At 45.0% G+C, this 20,215-nt stretch overlaps 1 protein-coding gene across 1 annotated transcript in view; it reads left to right on the forward strand.

Annotated features, from left to right (window-relative positions):
- Positions 1–20,215, forward strand: part of Fbxo42 (F-box protein 42) — a 54,374-nt gene that overhangs the window by 20,257 nt on the left and 13,902 nt on the right. The window contains exon 4 of the mRNA XM_031379324.1: positions 8,186–8,320. Coding sequence (XP_031235184.1) covers positions 8,186–8,320 — 135 coding nt within the window. The remainder of the gene's footprint in view (positions 1–8,185; positions 8,321–20,215) is intronic.

Below are 20,215 nucleotides of genomic sequence, written 5' to 3' on the forward strand. Positions count from 1 at the left end.
CCTCGAACTCAGAAATCCGCCTGCCTCTACACTCCCAAGTGCTGGGATTAAAGGCGTGCACCACCACCACCCGGCATTCGCAGACCTCTTGGTAGAACCAGTCACACTGTTAGCTGCTTACTGTAGAGCTGAGAGGGTGTCTGAGACGGAAGCCAGAGTAGTCTTCACAATCCCCGGGGTAGGTGTATCTCTTCCTTCCTAGTCTCTTGGTCAGTGCTACCTACCCTGGATCTCTGGCTACACTTAGACTTGTTTATTGCTTTGGGGTTGGATGAGAGTAGACCAAGGGGACAGATGAAGTGTTGCACGCAGCTCTCGGGGAGCTACCCATTCACTTGTGCTGCTCAGGAGGGGCTCCTGTGGCCCTCCATGGGACTTGCTGAAATCAGAAATGAGTGTGTGACAGTGAAGGACACTGGGCTTCTGAGAGCAATTGAGGTAGCTCAGCGGGTGGAGGGGCTTGCTGCCCTGCTGCCATTATCTGAGTTCCATCTCTAGGACCCACATGAAGAAGGAGAACCAACTCTGGTTCTGACTGGAAAACTACAAAGGACTGTTATAGAAAAACGGGCAATTTGGAACATAGATTAAAAATTAAGAATTCAGGATTGAGAGATGGCTTAGCAGTAAGAGCACTGACTGCTCTTCCAGAGGTCCAGAGTTCAATTCCCAGCAACCTCATGGTGGCTCACAACCATCTGTAATGGGATCTAATGGCTCTTCTGGTGTGTCTGAAGACAACTACAGTGTACTCACATACAAATAAATAAATAAATCTTTAAAAAATAAAAATAAGCTGGGCAGTGGTGATGCATGCCTTTAATCCCAGCACTTGGGAAGTAGAGACAGGAGGATTTCTGCATTCGAGGCCAGCCTGGTCTACAGAGTGAGTTCCGGGACAGCCATGGCTACACAGAGAAACCCTGTCTCAAAAAACCAATAAATAAATAAATAAATAAATAAATAAATAAATAAATAAATAAATAAAATTAATAATTTGAGGCCTGGTGCGATGGCTCAACAGGTAAGGGTGCTTGCAACCAAGGCTGACAGCCTGAGTTTGATCCCTAGAACCCACATGGTAGATGGAGAGAGCTGTGCTCTTACCTCCACACATGCACCTTGGCACAGGTATTCCTACACACATAAACAGGATGGCTGGATGCATGTATGTATGTATGTATGGATGGATGGATGGATAGATGGATGAGTGAAATTTGTTATTGTTTGTTTTGGAGACAGGATTTCTCTGGGTAGCCCTGGCTGTCCTGGGACTTGCTCTGTAGACCAGGATGGCCTCAAACTCTGAGATCTGCCTGCCTCTGCCTCCCAAGTGCTAGAATTAAAGGTGTGCACCACCACTGCCCAGCTAATAAATGTAATTTTAAAGTTAAAAGAGAACTAAAGGATTTAATTTTCCCCCTCAGCTCCTCCCTTTCTCTATGATGTATCTATTTTGATCCATCAGTTTTCTTTCTTATCCCTACTTCATGTTGGCTCAAGATCTGCATTTTTAATTCTTCACTTATGTTACCATGGAGATACTGGATGTTCATACTCATTTAGCTAAAAGTGGAGCATAGCCCCACCCCCGACTGTTTCCCTTCCTTAACTTAGTGACTGTCACCATCATCTTAAATACACAGGCTCGAGGCATTGGATTCATTCTCAATTCTTGCCCTCAAGATACAAAGCTGGATGTGGTAGTATAGCTTTGTACTTCGTAGATCAAGGAGGATCGGGAGCTCAAGGACAACCCTGGCTACTTAATGAGTTTGAGGTCAGCCTGGGCTACACGAGATTCTGCGTAAAACAGAACAGAAAGCCAGTTTCTTTTGTGCCTCTGATCTTTTCTGTTTTCCTTTTCTCAATCATTACACCTGTCAGTACAACCCTCTCTTTTTCCCCTGTGGTGCAAGGCAAGCAAGAATGGAGTTCTGCCACCCCCTCCCTTCTGAGTGTCCTCTTCCTGTCTCTCTACCTCAAGCTGGATAGAACTAAAGCTAGACCCTACTTCCTACAACAGGAAAAGCCACACCGTTCACACACTGCCCTGACCTCTCCACTGTGGAGACTACACTTCTTTCTGCTCTTCTCTGAACACCAGCACCTTCCTCACCATCTGTTAGAGAAGCTTTTGTCAACCAACAGCAAAGATCTTTGCATCTGGGAATCAAGTTCCTCCGGCTTCTTACCCAGTTTCTTTATTTGTAAGATGTATGTGGCAAATTGTTTATGAAGTGTGGTTGAGAAACAATCCTAATGTCTCCTCCAGCGCTTGTCCCTAGAGGATAGATAGGTCCCACATGGTAGATGTCCTTGTACTTAGCACCTAGTTCTAGTTCATAGTTAGTTTTAGAGTTACTATGCCTTTCCAATGAGAACAAACTCTTTAACATAATGAATGTCTGGCTGTGGCTAATGCCCCAAAAGGAGCCAGCCTCAAATAGAAGATCTTCTAGCTCATATACATCTTACTTAGGCTTATACATTTCACATACTCTGTCATCCTTACATATCTTTCAGGTCCTGGCTCCCCCACCCCACCCTGGCTCACACTTTGAACAATTTAGACAGAGTCAGGAGACTTCAAGTCTAGCCACTTAGGCAGACAGGACTTCTACACAGCAAAGATATTGGCAGAATTGTGTTAGTACACCAGTGTTATTCTTTTTCAGATAGTTGTTACTCATCTGACAGAATTATGCTTTCCTCAAGAAGAGAACTGAGGGGCCAGGACTTTACAGTGGCCGTGAACCTGTGTCGCCCCCTAGAGCTGTTACGGGGCTGGGCCTTATGTCTTGTTGAAAGACAGAGTTGACTCCTTTGTTATGAGAGTAGGGCCCCATGGCAGGTTGATTTGGTGGGTGAGCATTAGCATCCTTACATCCTAAATCCCATCTGTCTGGCAGGCCTGGCCAGGAGACTATGCTTCTTTTCGGTGTTTAGAGGGCACTCCCTTAAGTTCTATTTTGTGCCTTAATGTCTCCTAAGCAGATCTACCAGTGAGTCCTTCAATTCTGTTTGAGCATCTCCTACATCAGTATTAACAGATTTTAATAATTGTCAAGATTTGTAGGCTTAAACAGCAACAAATATGGTTTAGCAGGGAAAGATACCTACCACCAAGCCTAAAAACTGAAGTTCAATTACTAGGAGCCACACAGTGGAGAGAACCAACTCCTGCAAGTTATCCAACTTCCACACATGTGCCATGCTGTGTGTGCACACACACACTGAAAAAAAAAAACAACTTAAAAAGCCACGGGCATAAGAAATATATGCCAAGCACAAGATCTTTCCTATGTTAAAAGCTGGGGGACAGAAAAAGCAGGTGAAGTTTGACTTGGTGAATGTCTGCAAGCCTAACCATGACAGCCTTGGTTAATGGCGGATACTCTTGCCAGATTACTATAAACAATTCCCAACATTGTAAGCCTTGAAGTGCTTAGGCTTCTCATATAGTCAGGTAGCTCCACACACTGCTGATCTGGCACCTACAGGAGTCTGCATGCCCAGGCAATCCCCACCCTTGGCTGTCTTGAGTTATGTAATTATAGGCCTTATCAAATAGGTTCCAGCTTGTAGCTGGGAGACACATGACACCATCATCTCTTCCAGCCTGGGATAAAGGCCTCAGGGCCTTTCCCTGGTGGCAGCAGGGAAACAAGAGAGTTTAACATCTGAAGCTCTGACATCAGAGTGCAGCTCAGCCAGGACCGTCTGGGCCTCTTCAGACACTGAAAAGATGCAGGTTCCTGAAAATCTTGCACCTAAGAAGATTGTGCTTCAGTAGGAAACTATTGTGGTCTATGGAGACTGTTAGCTTGCATGCAGGTACATCATGGCCATGTCTGCCTGGATAATGTTGGCAACTTGAGATAAGTGTCTTTGTTATAGTTGTTCGTGGACGAGTTTGGGGATTTAACAGGTGGGGACACACAGGCTCTATGATCTTAGTGAAGTACAAACAGTGCTGTGAGCTCTGACTGCTGCAACATTCCAGAGGTCTAGGTGCTCTGGAAGGAAAACCTCTTTGGGTGGCGAACATGGGTAAACAGCAAGGTCAGGGTAGGACTGAGGTTGCTCACAGTCCTCATCTCATGGGGCGTTCCCGCCACTGTCGCCACGAAGCTTCTCATCCAAGCAGGCAGTAAGCAGAGTGAATGGGATGCTTGTTAGACTGTTTGAATTCCTGTTTTCTTTCTGATTTTGAGACAGAGTTTTGCTATGTTACCTTAGCTGGCCTGGCATTCGTTATTTGGACCGTGTTGTCCTTGAGCTTAGGACTAAGCAAGCATCGTGTGCAGTAGTGTGCTGTGTTCTCGTTCTGTTATATCTTAGTTCTAAACATTGTGTTCCAGATTTACTCCTTTTCTCTCTCAGCTTCGCTGGTCACTGAAACTCAACTCTGTCACTCATGTTTCAGTACCTTAGCTGTCGGTCCTATTTCCTACTTCAGAAACCTTTGTTTGTTCAGAGAAAAGCAGGAAAGTGCAGCCTGCACTATTTTAGTATAGGATTAAAATACATGTGAAGGACCTCATGGGGCCCAACTGGCTGGAGTTTTCAATCCAAATAGAGGAGAAGAATGTTTGCTATCTCTTTGAAAAATAAAGGCACTCTGCTCTTTTGCTACATGAGGGAAGCTGCTATTAAGAGTCTGCGTAGACGAAGGGCAACATAAGCTAGATTTTACAATCCTATAAGGAAATCGGGCTTGCCGCATCATTTATTTTACTTACTGTATATGTGTGCACTACCATGGGGTTCCTGGGTCATCAGGCCTGACAGCAAGCACCTTACCACACTGAGCTGGTGAGCTGGCCTGGATTCACTTTACCAGGTGTTACTGTAATGAACAACAGTTACACTTCAGAAGCTCTAAAGGACTGTCAGGTAGTTCCTCACAATGTCTCTATCAGTGGAGTTATTTGTCCATTCCATGTCTGTGACGACCCAGGTGTGTAAGCTATGTGTATGGCTATACCTGTATTTCTAGTGCTTAGGAGGCTCACCACAAGCTCAAGGCAAGCTTGGGCTGCATAGGGAAACCAAGATAACCTGGAGCTACTGAGTTTCCTTAATGGGAATGGATGTAGCACTGGGAATTATCCTCACTCCTCTCCAGCCCTTTAACTTAATTGTTTTGTTATTTGTAGTTCTTAACAAATATAAGCAATGGAATTTTATTAGACTCTACTTTTTACTCTATTTATTTATATTTTATTTTGAGATAGGAGCTCACAGTGTGAGCTGGAACTTGCTTTGTACAACATGCTAGACTCTACTTTTAAAATAGACTTTCTTTTTTTTTTTTAAAGATTTATTTATTATACATAAGTACACTGTAGCTGTCTTCAGACACACCAGAAGAGCACATCAGATCTCATTACAGATGGCTGTGAGCCACCATGTGGATGCTGGGATTTGAACTCAGGACCTTCAGAAGAGCAGTCAGTGCTCTTACCCGCTGAGCCATCTCTGCAGCCCCCTAAAATAGACTTCATTGTTGTGAAGACAAAGTAACTCATTTAAGTATAGATTCAAAATTATTATTATAATATTTTAAATTATTTTTTATTTTATATGTATGGGTGTTTTGCCTGCATGTATGTCTTTGCATCATGTGCATGCAGTGCCCTCAAATACCAGAAGAGGGCATCAAATTCCTGGAACTGGAGTTAGGGATATTATTTATGAACCTCCGTGTGGGTGCTGGGAATTGAACCCTAGTCCTCTGGAAGAACACCCAGTGATTTTAAATAATCTTTTTTTATGTAGAGTGCTCTGCTGCAGGTACAACTTGCATGTCAGAAGAGGGCATCAGATCCCTTTATAGATGGTTGTGAGCCACCACTTGGTGGTTGAGAATTGAAGTCGTGACCTCTGGAAGAACAGCCAGTGCTCTTAATTGCTGATCCATTTCACCAGCTCTGGAAGGGTTAAGATTTAAAGGCTGGGCATAGTGGTGCACACCTTTAATCTCAGCATTTAGTAGGCAGAGGCAGGAGGCTCTGTGAAATATAGGCCAGCCTAGTCTATGTAGAGAGTTCCAGGACAGCCAGGGCTACATAGATTCTGTCTACAAATAAGCAACTGCCCCCCACCCACCCACTTCCCCCAAAAAACAACCCAGAACACTTAAAACTCCTGTGTCACTGGAGTGGGTGCTGGGCAAGCGTGAGAGCCAGTATGTCACATGTCATAGTGCTGTATTTTTGTTGTTAATGCAGTGTACTGGCTGGTTTTGTGTGTCAACTTGACACAGGCTGGAGTTATCACAGAGAAGGGAGCTTCAGTTGGGGAAGTGCCTCCATGAGATCCAGCTGTGGGGCTTTTTCTCAATTAGTGATCAAGGGGGTAGGGCCCCTTGTGGGTGGTGCTATCCCTGGGCTGGAAGTCTTGGGTTTTATAAGAGAGCAGGCTGAGCAAGCCAGGAGAGGCAAGCCAGTAAGGAACATCTCTCCATGGCCTCTGCATCAGCTCCTGCTTCCTGACCTGCTTGAGTTCCAATCCTGCCTTCCTTGGTGATAAACAGCAATATGGAAGTAAGCTGAATAAACCCTTTCCTCCTCAACTTGCTTCTTGGTCATGATGTTTGTACAGGAATAGAAACCCTGACTAAGACATGCAGTGACAGCCATGTGGTCATTTGCTCCTTTACTGGGATTACTGGGGCAACTAATGAAGCACATGGTTTTATTCAGCTGGTTTCTGACATGGCCTGGGTAACGAGCTTGCTTAGAGGCCTAACAGCTGGCTGAATGAGAGAAATGGGGTGCCTCAGAGCTGGTGCACACCACCGCTGTAACTAACCACGGCAGCAAATATGGTTTTGAACATCTCCCTTTCTCTGAACTTGAGCAAATGGCATCGAATTTGCAAAGAGATCTTAAAATAGTGTCGAAGAAGACTAAACTGCAGCCAAGTACAAGCATCTCAGGATAGTGGATTCTTTACTCTTTGCCCTTCCTTTCAAGTCACACCAACTGTTGGGTTTACGTGAGAAAGGAGAGATAACTCCCCCCAGCCTGTGTTCATGATATGGACATGGGGAAGCTTGCTCAGTCTCTTCCTAGAGTCCAGGTGGGCATGTGAGGCTGCAGGGCTTATGTTCATCTTCTCCTTAGGTCAGCAACTGGATGAGCCTCAGGGAGATACCAGGGCAGAGCTCTTTTCTGCCTCTCATCTGAACTCCACATTAGGTCTTTCTGGGTTTCTTGGGAGTGCTCTTATGATGAGCATACAATCAACTAACTGCAGCTCTTCTGTGGCCTTGGTTCTCTTCAGGGTCTTTAATATCCTAATTTAGCCTGTACCAGCCAGCATGCCTAGGGGTTCAGTCGTGTGCTTCTTCCTTCAGTTGCTTTGGGCCGGACCTGCTGTTTCCTTTGCTGTACCTCACAGAGCCCATGTTGATGTAGACGCAGTGGTGTCTGTATGGTGTTCACAGGGCTAACATTGTTTTCACACTTGATGTTGTTGTGTTTCATACACAGATTTGTGTTTTAGGTAACATTTGGAAATACAGCTCAGAGAAAAGCCCTCGGAGGATAGAGGAAGGACTTTTGTGGACGCTCGGCTTTCTGTGCCTTAGAGCACAGGATTTAGATCAGCCGGACTGAAAGGTGCTTTTCTCTGAATGCCATCGTGTTGCTCTTCCTGGAATTATGCCATCTCTCTCTGTGATGTCATTGGTGGTGTGCTTAGTGCTCAGAAATAAACTGTTTAGGGGATGGGAAGATGGCGTGTCTGTTAAAGAGCACTATGCGCTCTTGTGGAAGACTGCATTCCTAGCACTGTAATGGCAGCTAATAATTGTCTGACTCCAGTTCAGGGGAGTCTGACAGCCTCTTCTGGCCTCCATGAGCACTGCACACACATGATGCAAATGACATACATGCAAAAAAGACACCCATACACATAAAATAAGATTTAGAAATTTTTAAATAATAAAAGAGAAATGTTCACAGCTTTTCTCTAGGCTATTTTTCCGTGATAATAAGATACTAGTCAGCCTTAGACAAGCTGCAAATGAGAGAACTTTGGTGCCTGGTCCAGAGTTGTTCAATGTGAGAAATAATTGAGTTTTGAAAAAAAAAAAAAGAGTTATGGTTAAATGTTAAAGATATCTCAAAATTAAGGTCCAGTCCGTTGTGTGTTGTTTTCCTTTACCCCGTAGGTGCGTGCTATTATGATGCCAATCAGTCGATGTATGTCTTTGGAGGCTGCACCCAGAGCAGCTGCAATGCCGCCTTCAATGACCTCTGGAGGCTAGACCTAAATAGCAAAGAGTGGATTCGACCGTTGGCCTCAGGTGAGTGAGAGACTGCTGACCTCTGGCTTCTCATGAAGGACATATGTTACCAGTGTCCCACGTTCTTTGTCACACTGCTGGGTAAATGCCTAGGGTCATATGCTCATCTAAATCTTTGCAGTAAAAATAAAATTATAGGTGGTGCACATCTTTAATCCCAGCATTTGGGAGGCAGAGGCAGATGGTTCTCTGTGAGTTCAAGGTCAGCCTGGTCTACATAGAAAGTTCTAGGGCCGCCAGGGCTGCATAAAGAGATTCTGGGGCTGGAGAGATGGCTCAGTGGTTAAGAGCACTGACTGCTCTTCCAAAGGTCCTGAGTTCAAATCCCAGCAACCACATGGTGGCTCACAACCATCCTTAACAAGATCAGACGCCCTCATCCGGAGTGTCTGAAGACAGCTACAGTGTCTTCATTACATATAATAAATAAATTACTACTACTATAAATTACACTGCATATAATAAATAAATTAACTCTTTAAAAAAAGAGATTCTGTATAAATAAATAAACAAGAAAATAAATAAGTTTGTGTTTTATTGTCGATATTAGTATTGGTACCTGTCCAGCATCACTGTGGCATGTGTGAATCCATGGTGTACTTTTCTCAGGTCCTTGCACAGGTGTGATTTGTGTTTGGGATGAAGTTGAAGAGTCGTGAGAACCATAGTTGACTGACAGGAGCTATTGTCCCAGGGCTGAGGTCTCTGAATAACACTTGTTCTTGCCAGCTTAGATATTCGGGGAGTGTATGGGACGTGCCTCTGCTAGTTACTCAGGAGTGTGGGAAGATTTCATAGTAGGTGCATTCCTACCCAGTCCCAGGACGGCAGAATTACGCTAGAAATCAGGCTCCTTTTCTCCCTTTGATTTAATCTTTCCTTAAAAAGACAACAACAAAAAAAACCCAGTTGTTTTGGCACTCGTAAAACTGTCCTGTCAATTCAGAGTGTCAGTCATAAGATTGGACGGGCTGGTGCCATGGAGAAGTTGAGCCCCTGATGTGTTAGGTGCTCTGCTACATTCTTTGGCAGGCTTTCCCCTAACACTCTTCATTTGGCTCTTCAAGGATGGAACTGAGTCTCAGCACCAAGGAGATTTGGGTTTTCCTTGGGCGCTTGTCATTTTCGTAGTCCTTCCCTTGCTAGTTGGCTTAGGTTGGGTCAGCTTGGCCTTTTAGGAAGGGCACTGGTGAGGAGGCAGGGGCATGGCTCTTGGCGTGATCTCAGTTCTTAGTGACTGACTCAGCACACTCTTAGCAGTGCATTGGTCCCACCTTAAGGCCCTGTCTTTACAGAACTGATGCTGTGAGGCTGTGGCCAGAGGCTTAGATCTTCTTCCACAGGTCTAAGCAGATAGAGCAGGAGCATGCACGTGGGGTTATTAGAGTATTGGGGATGGCGTGGGATTTGTGCAGGGCTACATAAAAAGTCAAAAGTGTGGCTAAATGCTATTATTTTAGGGCTCAGGATTTTATGCTTAGCAAGGACTCCTTTTCTAGTCCCTTTGTTCCCTATTACATGCAATGAAGTATTGATTAATAAGTGTTTGGAGCCACAAATTCTTTTTAAAAAATAACATGTGTTTTGCCTATGTGCATGGATGTAAACCATATGCATGCTTGTTGGATCCGCTGGAACTGAGGTTATAGATGGTTGTGAGCCACCATGTGAACACTGGGAGTTGAACCCCAGTCTGTAAGAGCAACAAGTGCTGTTAACTGCTGAGCCATCTCTCTAGCCCCTGGAGTCACAGATTATAAAATGTAGAACATTGAGTCTGAAGAGGTGGCTCAGTGGTTAAGAGCTTTGCTGCTCTTTCAGAGACCCAGCACCCACATGGTGGCTCACAGCTGTCTATAACTCCTGTTTCATAGGATCCAGCACCCACTCCTGGCTTCCACAGGCACCAGACGGGTGCACAGGCATACATGCACACAGAACACTTACATACATTAAGTAAATAAATACTTTTAAAATGTAGCACCCTGTGGCCACTATACCTGGCATCAGGCCGAGGCGACATTTCTGATCAGCCTTGATTGTCCCAGTCTCAGTGCCGGTTCTGCTATGTCCGTGGAACCTCCATGCACACCTTGCTAATCTGCTGTGGGTATTGTTCCTTCCTTCCTTAGTAACTGGAGCTCTGGGCTAGGGACCTTCACAACTTTCTTTAAGATACACATAAAACTATTCTTTTTAATAAACCACTAAGTTTTTGTTGTTGTATCAATTTTATTTTATTTCCAATTATGTAGCATGGGGAGGGTTTGTTCTTATGAGCACTGGTGCTTGCAGAGTCCAGAAGAAGGTGCCAGATCTGCTGAGTTGGAGTTTAGGCAGTAGCATGGATGTTAAGAACCATACTTAGGGCTGGAGAGATGGCTCAGTGGTTAAGAGCACTGACTGCTCTTCCAAAGGTCCTGAGTTCAATTCTCAGCAACCACATGGTGGCTCACAACCATCCATAAAGAGATCTGATGCCCTCTTCTGGTGTGTCTGGAAACAGCTACAAGTGTACTCATATAAATAAAATAAATCTTTAAAAAAAAAAAAGAACCATACTTAGTTTTCGGCATAAGCGAAACATGCAGTCTCTCGAGCCTGGTAAACCACTAAGTGTAAAGAGAATGCTTTGAAATCCCCATGCTAGCTGGTTTGCTAGTTCAGAGTTTACATAGAAAATAGTCATTGAGACGGTTCTCTTTAGGTTGGTTGGTTGACTGCTGGGGACAGAGTTCCTTGTATCTCAGGCTGGTCTTGAACTCCTGATCTTCCTGCCTCTGCCATGTGCTAGGACTATGCCTATTTCCTTTTTAAAACAAGCTACTGAATGTTTAAAGTTGTTTTCTATAGAAGTGCTTTAAAAGACTCTAATTGCTCCCTCCCCCTGACTTGTAATTAGAGCTGGTGTTCTGAGGGAAGCTTTCTTCAGATACTTTTCTTCCCCGAGACAGGGTTTCTCTGTGTAGCCCTGGCTGTCCTGGAACTCACTCTGTAGACCAGACTGGCCTCGAACTCAGAAATCCACCTGCTTCTGCTTCCTGAATGCTGGGATGAAAGGCATGCCACTGCCACCTGGCTGAGATAACTATTTAAAAACAAAACCAAAAATCCAAACAATTGTTTGCTTAAAAAACCTTATGAAAATCTCATTTAGGCGGAGATCCCCTGGAAAGATTCCCTGAAAGAATGTTTGTGTGTCCCAGCTTGAACCGCTTTCTAACTGAAACACTAGGATCTTTCTATACAAAACCCAAGTTTGTGTGTGCTGCTGTGTCTGCTGACCTGGTCTAGTGCAACCTGGTAGGTTGAAGGAAGGGTGCCAACGCTGTGGGGCTCATACTGGAGTAGAAAAGCAAAAGCCAAGGTAAAATCACACAGCAACCAAGCAACGGCATATAAACTCCACAGAGATGACTACTGTAATCAGGAGACTTTTGTCGTACTGACGAAGCGTGTGAGGATTCACATGCAGAGACCCTTGGGCAGCAAGGAGGAAGATGAATGACTGTCACACTGTGAGTGTCTTAGTCACTGTGCTATTGCTGTGAGAAGACACCATGACTAAAGGCAACTCTTATAAAGAAAACATAGAGTGTTGCTTACAGTTCAAAGGTTTAGCCCACACTCATGGCGGAGCACAGCAGCACTCACTCACGGTGCTGGAGCAGGAGCTAGGGCTGCAGCCTAAGCAATAGACCAAGGGAGACTGGGCTTTTCAAACCTTAAAGTCCACTACCCCATTGACACACTTCCTCAACAAGGCCTCACCTGTGGGGACATTCTCATTCAAACCACCACAGTGAGGACAGGAGAGAATCGTGAGCAGGGCTGAACTTTGGGATTTTCAAACAAAGAACTCAGCCAGGCTGTGGTGGCACACGCCTTTAATCCCAAGCTGAAGCAGGTGGATCTCTGAGTTCAAGCCTAGCCTGGTCTACAGAGTGAGTTCTAGGACAGCCAGGGATACATAGAAAAACCCTGTATCAGAAAACCAAACTAAAACAAAACAAAAATCTTAACGCTGCTCTTGCTTCCTGGATATCAGAAAATCAGGGAAGTGAATCAAAGAGAACAGACTGGGGCCCTTTATCACTGTACGGGCAGTGTGGAATCCTGACTAGAATTCTGGTGTGGAGAGAGGGTGATGTGGATGACTTTGGGCTGGATCTTTAGATGGAAATAAGTTTGGTGGATTGGATGTAGAAGAGAGGGCCAGTCAAAGCACAGGTTCACATTTTGTGCAGCTAGATACAAAATAGAACCTTTTTTGGGAGTAGGATGCATAGTAGAGAAAAGTGTAGGTTTGCTTATTTTACTTTTGTGACATAGGGTCTCAGGCAGCCTCGGCTGACCTTGATTCCTACTGCACAGGTTAGACTTGGACTTTTTTTGTTTGTTTGTTTTTCGAGACAGAATTTCTCTGTATAGCCTTGGCTGTCCTGGAACTCACTCTGTAGACCAGGCTGGCCTTGAACTCAGAAATCTGCCTGCCTCTGCCTCCCAAGTGCTGGGATCAAAGGCGTGCGCCACCACTGCCTGGCCAGTTGCAGTTTTAGGACAGTGTATTTTCCAAGTGTGATGGTGAACACCTGGAATCCCCATGCTAGGGAAGCAGAGGCAGGAAGATCACTGCAAGTTTGAGGCCAGCCTGGTCTGCATAGTGAGTTCTAGGCCAGCCATCACTATGACTTTCTAGCATGTCTGCATGTGGTGACAGTGGTCTTCTAGAGGAATTAACTGACCAGACAGAGAGGGAGAATTGCCAAGTGGAGGAGTTGAACACCCACTGATAGGAGTAGGGGTGTGGATGCTGGCTGCTGGGCAGTGGGGACGGGGGCAAACTTTGTACTGATTGTTTTCTCACTCGTGAAATAGTGGAGGGCGGGACAAGAAGAGTCATTGGAAGTCATGGAACTTGTGAATATACATAAATTTAGCTTTTGCCAAACAGTTCCTTCTAGAATTGTACAAAGGAGGCACCTTAATTCTTAATGAAGTTTGCTTAATTCCCAGAGTACATAAGCTATTCTTTAAGTGTGTATTTCAAAATACTAATGCTTAAACCAGTTTCTCAAATAAATTACCTGTTATTCAAACTGAAGTGGATTCTAGCACCTATTTAATAACAATTGTAAGTCATACTGCCCTTCCCATTGCTTTAATGCAAGATAAAAATATTAAGTTAGCATTCGAGAGTTCCGTCTTCAAAACTTCCTAAAGATTACCCCACTCTCATGTGCAAAAAAGGAGAGAATTTCAGTTGGTGAAACATGTTACCTCAGTTAGAAGCAGCTTTAAATACTGTGCTGATGGAGTCTCTGAATAGTAACACTGTGGTGCTAAGCCTGGCCTGTCTTACATAGTCCTGGGCCATCATTTGGTTTTTCCCACCACCTTCTCCCATAGGATCGTCCAAGGGACTTTTTTTTATCCCTTCCTAGTTTCTGCACCTTCATGTGGAGTTCCTATTACTGGCTTATGGGTTCAAAATCCTATTTTAGAAGAATTTATACCCAAGGACAAAGAGTTGCAGCCTGCTTGTCTGTTTACTTCAGCCCCACACTCTTAGCTTTGTGTCTCTGGACTTCCTAGCTTCTGTGTACTTCCTGGCTCTCTGTCCAGAGAAGTAAGAAAGACCATACTCTCCTCAACAGTACATATGACAGGTCATCTTCATAGCGCTGCATATTTAGGTATAGAGTCTTTAGTCCCATAGGAAACTCACTTTCCTAATGTGCGGAGTTGTGGACGGGATGATGGATCTGGGGGTGGGGTGGTGTACTGGCTGGTTTTGTGTGTTAACTTGACACAGGCTGGAGTTATCACAGAGAAGGGAGCTTCAGTTGGGGAAGTGCCTCCATGAGATCCAGCTGTGGGGCTTTTTCTCAATTAGTGATCAAGGGGGTAGGGCCCCTTGTGGGTGGGGCCATCCCTGGGCTGGAAGTCTTGGGTTCTATAAGAGAGCAGGCTGAGCAAACCAGGAGAGGCAAGCCAGCAAAGAACATCTCTCTCCATGGCCTCTGCATCAGCTCCTGCTTCCTGACCTGCTTGAGTTCCAGTCCTGACTTCCTCTGGTGATCAATAGCAATATGGAAGTAAGCTGAATAAACCCTTTCCTCCCCAACTTGCTTCATGCTCATGATGTTTGTGCAGGAATAGAAACCCTGACTAAGACAGGTGGGGTGGTATATGTGCAGGTGTGAATACACATATGGAAGCCAGAGGAGAGTGTCAGGGGTCCTATCACTCTCTGCCTTTGAGGCAGGGTCTTTTCCTGAACATGGAGCTCACTTTGGGGGATGGGAGGGGAAGTAGACTGGCAGCCAGCAAACCCCAATAGTCTCCCTGTCTGCCTCCACAGCACTAGGATTTTAGTGCTCCTAAGACTTTACCCAACGTGGTACATGAATCTGCAATACCAATGCAGGCCCTCGTAGTTGCCACAGCAAATGTTCTTAACCACTGAGCCACCTCACCAGCTTCCTGGATCTGTACTTTCAAAAGAGACAAATGGGTCCAGCTAGATAGCTCTGCAGTACCAAGATGATGACCACAATTTGACCCTCAGTACCCACGTGGTAGAAGGGGACAGCCAGTTCTTGCAGGCATTCTAATCTCCACATGTGCACTATGGCATGTATACACATGAGTATCAACATAAAGGAAAGTAAACAGAAAACATACCCATGTGCAGGAAAATCCTCTTTTAGAGTTGATTTGCATCTTAGCCCTTTTTTAGTTTGTCTGTTTTGGGACAGGGTCTCACTGTATAGCTCTGGCTATCCTAGAACTTGAAACATGACCAAGCTGTTCTCAAATTCAGGTCTGCCTGCCTCTGCCTTGTGGGTGCTGGAATTAAAGGTGTGCATCACCACACACAGCCATCAACAGTTTGTTAATTGTCACCTAGACGCTGTTGTGAGAACTGGGGATTGGTGGAGGTAGAGTGGTGTTTATTAACTGATAAGCACTGAGTACCTGGGAGGATGCGACTTGTGTGTCTTCAAGTGCAGTGCAAGTTCCTGCTATCTCTGTCTCAAGTGCAGGCAGTAATTTATTTTTATGTGTCTGGGTATTTTGTCTGTGTGTGTGTGTGTGTGTGTGTGTGTGTGTGTATGTGTGTATTTATTTTCCATGTGCATGCAGTAACCAAGGAGACTAAAAGAGGCCACCACCCCCAATCTTTAATCCCAACACTCAGGAGGCAAAGGCAGGTGGATCCTTGAGTTCCAGGCCAGTCAGGGTTACACAGAGAAAAAGAAAAAAAGAGAGAAAAGGAAAAGAAAAAAGGAGGAGGAGGGACAGGAGGAGGAGAAGTCATTTGATCCTCTGGAACTGGAGTTACAGACCTCTAAGAGCCGCCATGGGGGTGCTGGAAGAGCAGGCCCTGCTCTAACCACTGGGCTGTCTTCTCCAGCCCCCAATCCCATTGTTTTATCCTTTAGTTTAGTTTTGTTTGTGAATGAGAAGACTCAGTTCTACCTGTAGGGTTTGTTTCCTTTGGCTTGGGCTGTTTTTTTGTGGTTTCCAGATGCATCTGTTACTAGGATGTCATTGGTCCCCCATCATGCTCTGACTCTGAGTCATTTAGTCAAATTCGGGAGCCTTTTACCTTTCTTATTCAGAATCCCACAGTGTCACTGAAAATAAGCAAGAGTCCTCTGCTTTCAAGTCTTTATCATATCATCCTGGTCGCTCTTGGTTCCCCTCTGCAGTGACACCCCTAAATCCTCCTGCACTGCCTCTGTTTATTCTCAGGTATCCATGGAAGCTCCTAACACCATCCTGTGGCTCAGGACACATGAACATTATTTTGTATGTCGTCATGTGTCTCCGGTGCCATCTGGATGTTAACTTTTTATGAAGTTGTAGAAATCCATTCTAATTGTGGAAACAGGTTTTATCCTGAGGCGCTTCTCACGTAAGCTTTCTCAATGTGTGCTGGTTTGAATAAGCCTAGTGCATTTGAAGACTTGCCTCATATTCTGTTAAGGAAAGGATCACCTGCTCTTGTGGTTGATCGTTCATCGACTTACAGGTGTCAGTTGACTTTTGGGTAGGAAACGGCTTCATCCTTCAGAGCTCAGAAGGTCTCCTGGACCTTGGGAAGGAGATTGAACTTCCTCCCTAGAGTCTATATTTCCGACAGGTAGAGTCCTGGAACTTCCTCTCTCCTAGTCTTCACCAGTACCTTTATATTGAGGATGGCTCTGCTGTGTGTGCTCTCTGCCAGTGCCTTTGTGTTGTGTGTATTGAGTATATTGAGTGCTTTTGTATTGAGTATATTGAGTATATTGAGTGCCTTTGTGTTGTGTGTATTGAGTATATTGAGTGTCTTTTCATTGAGTGTGTTGAGTGTGTATTGAGTGCCTTTGTATTGAGTGTGGCTCTACCCTGTGTGCTCTTTTTTGGCACCATTGCCTTTTTAATACACTTTCTGAAATCTTAAAATGCTATTTGATTGACATTTGTCAGTGACATGTTGGCTGTATTTATGTGAAGAATGATTGGTTTTAAAAAAAACACATTTGTTGGGCATTGATGCCACAAGCCTTTAATTCCAGAATTCGGGAGGCAGAGGCAGGAGGATCTCTTAGTTCATAGCCAGCCTGGTCTACATACAGAGTTCCACAACAGCCAGGGCTACATAGAAACCTTGTTTCAAAAAAGCAAAAACAAGCCAGGCAGTGGTGGCACACGCCTTTAATCCCAGCACTTGGGAGTCAGAGGCAGGTGGATTTCTGAGTTTGAGGCCAGCCTGGTCTACAGAGTGAGTTCCAGGACAGCCAGGGTTACACAGAGAAACTCTGTCTTGAAAAACAACAACAACAACAACAAAAAAAAAAAAACCCAAAAAACAAAACAAAACAAAAAATCTCCAAACCCCACACTTGTCATGGTGAGATACAAACCTGAATGCTTTATAGCAACTGTATGGAGTGCAGAGGAATTCTTGAGTTGTTTCTCCCTTCCTCCATGTAGGCTCCAGGGATTGAGCCCCTGACAGCAAGTGTCTTTATCGCATGAATTCTCTTGCTGACACCTAAGTATTGCTTCTTGAAAACCTCTCACCAAGAAGTTTTAATTCTGACGCTTACTAGTCAGACATCGTGTAACAACAGTCAGAGAATGTTTGCACTCTGCCAGTCTGGACAGCAGGGTCTCACTTTATAGACCTGACTGGCCTGGAACTCAGAGATCTGCTTGTCTTTCTCGGGAGTGCTGGGATTAGATGCACACCATCAAGCCTGGCATTTTTGTTTTATTTTATTACTTTTTTTTTTTTTTTTTTTAGATTTATTGGCTTGGTAGGTGGTGGTACTGGAGAGATGTTATATTAGTTAGGGTTTTATTGTTATGAAAAGACACTATGATCAAGGCAAGAAAAGCAAACAGTTAATTGTTGGAGGAAGTGTGTCACTGTTGAGGTGGCTTTAAGGTCCTGTGGTCAAACTTCGCTCAGTAAAGAGAGACCCTCCTGGCTGCCCATGGAAGATAAGTCTCCTTCTGGCTGCCTTAGGATCAAGATGTAGAACTCTGAGCTCCTTCTCCAGCACCATGTCTGCCTGCAGGCTGGCATGCTTCCTGTCATGATGACAATGGGCTGAACCTCAGAACTGTAAGCCAGCCCCAGTTAAGTGTGTGTTTGTGTGTCCATCCCTTCTGCTTCTGTCCTGCATTTGCAGGCGAGCTTGCTCTGTCCTTTTGGGAAGCAAGGAAGAGCTCGTGTCCAGACGCCTTTCCTGGGGTAGGTCTGGCCTCTGTCAGCTCCCGCCTGCCTTTCTCTCGTTGGTAGGCAGTTGAGCCTCAGGCATGGAGCATATGCTGCGTGGAGCATATGCTTCCCTTTCTGGCTGGTTCAGAACAGAAGCAGAGGAAATGTGCATGATTCCAGGGCTTTCCCACCTCTCATTGCTGGCCCTGGTTTTCCCTTACTGTGTTCACAGGCTCGATTCATTGATTCCTCTTCTTTGGGTGGCAGCTTTGCCTTGTTTCTGCTGGCCTGATGTCCTCCTGGGACAGTGTGGGCCTGTGTTCTCAGGGATTATGGGGAAGAGCAGAGGGAGGAAAGGAATTCCTCAGATTCTGAGGTTTTTCTAAAACACCTTTTTGGAGGTGGATAGTATTCTGTGCTGCTAGAGAGAAAAGCAGGAGCTACCTCATACAGAGCTGTGTAACCTTTGGTCCTCTTGGGACAATGAATAGACTAGCATATTTCAGGGCCAGTGGGGCTTTCCTGTTTCTCCAGGAGGGAAGGTCTGTGACTTAGCAACATTGTCTTCACTATGAATGGAGCTACTTGAAAGGCTCCTCTGACTAGGGCTACAATTAACAAGTTATCAGATGCAACCTCTCCTGCCCCAGAAAGAGAGCTTGCAGTGGAGACAAGGAGTCTTCACTGGTTTGCATGTAGTTAGTTTTTAGCTGGTAAATGTTGCCCTGTTCATACAGTGATCTTTCATGTGGCTTTATTGGCACTGGGAACAACGCCCATGGAGTTCTTTATGCTCATGCCCCTGGCCTGCTTCTCACAGCAGGTACTAAAGATTTTGCCATTGGGACATTCCATAAATTGCTTGGGATGTTTTTAAAGGCATGGGTGTGGGTGTAAGAGTGAAAATGTATACCTGTAGTTGACCGTGGCAGCCTACACTGCGTTCCATCACAGTGGAGCCTGAGACCAGAAGGTTGAAGCAAAGTCAAGGTCTTCCTGGCCCACAAAACACAGGGATATCCCACCTCAAAAGAAACAAAGCCTAGTAATGAGACTTTGTCTGTGTGTGTGTGTGTGTGTGTCTGTCTGTCTGTCTGTCTGTCTGTCTGTCTGTCTGTCTGTCTGTGTGTGTCTGTGTCGGTGTATGTCTGTGTGTGTCTGCGTCTGCTCAAGCTCTAATTCCAGTACTGGGGAGGCAGAGGCAGGCGGATAGCCTGGTCTACAGAGCAAATCCCAGGGAAGCCAGGGCTCCATAAAAAGACCCCGTTTTAAAAATATAAAAGAGAAGTGTTTGAATTTATTATGTTGTGATGGCAGCCACTGCCTCCAAGCTGTGTGGTGACTACAGGGAGGCAGCTCTGTCCCACCACAGGAGGGACCTCTCATCAGTAGACTTCCATGTGATAGGTTCAGTTCAGCAAATGTTTTCAAAAGAAATAGCCTCTCTGTCCCAGTATAGTCTGTTATTGGAGAAGCTTAGCAGCTCATTTCTGCACAGTGTGCTAAGCAAACACATTGGGGTAAAATAGGTGACAGAAGAAAACTCTCCCTCCAAGGCTTTTAGCCCAGACAGACAGAAGTGTGTTGTGTTGTCCTATGGACCCCGTGTGCAGTGCCTATAGAAGCCAGAAGAGGGCATCAGAGTCCTTGAAGCTGGAATTACTGGCAGAGTGAGTGCTGGGAACTGAAGTCAGGGTTTCCTGGGAGAGCAGTGAGCACTTTTAACCAATGCACCATTTCGATCCTCACGAGGACAATGTTTACTCCTCGTTTCAGGACAGTTTAGACCATTCCCTCTTTAAAACACACCGTGCAGTTAGACAGTTGGAGCCTGTGAGCTGAACAGTATTTTTGCTTGCTGCTTTTCTTTTGAAATCATTAGCATGCCATTCATTGAGTTCCACTCTCAGACTTCACCTCTGACACGTCCCACCCCTAGTATTTAGTCCTAGATCAGCTTTCAAAATCATCGACTGTTAACAAATCACATGTGTAGCTGGAAGTCTTTTGTCTAAAAGTCAATAATGGGAACAATCTGGGTTTGCTTTAATTTATTTTGCAGTAACTATAGATGATGGTGACCAGGGAAATACTTGTATATTAAAAAAATTAGCCGGGCAATGGTGGCACACGCCTTTAATCCCAGCACTTGGGAGGCAGAGGCAGGCGGATTTCTG

The sequence above is a fragment of the Mastomys coucha genome, unplaced genomic scaffold, assembly GCF_008632895.1.
Source record: "Mastomys coucha isolate ucsf_1 unplaced genomic scaffold, UCSF_Mcou_1 pScaffold18, whole genome shotgun sequence".
Lineage (NCBI taxonomy): Eukaryota > Metazoa > Chordata > Mammalia > Rodentia > Muridae > Mastomys > Mastomys coucha.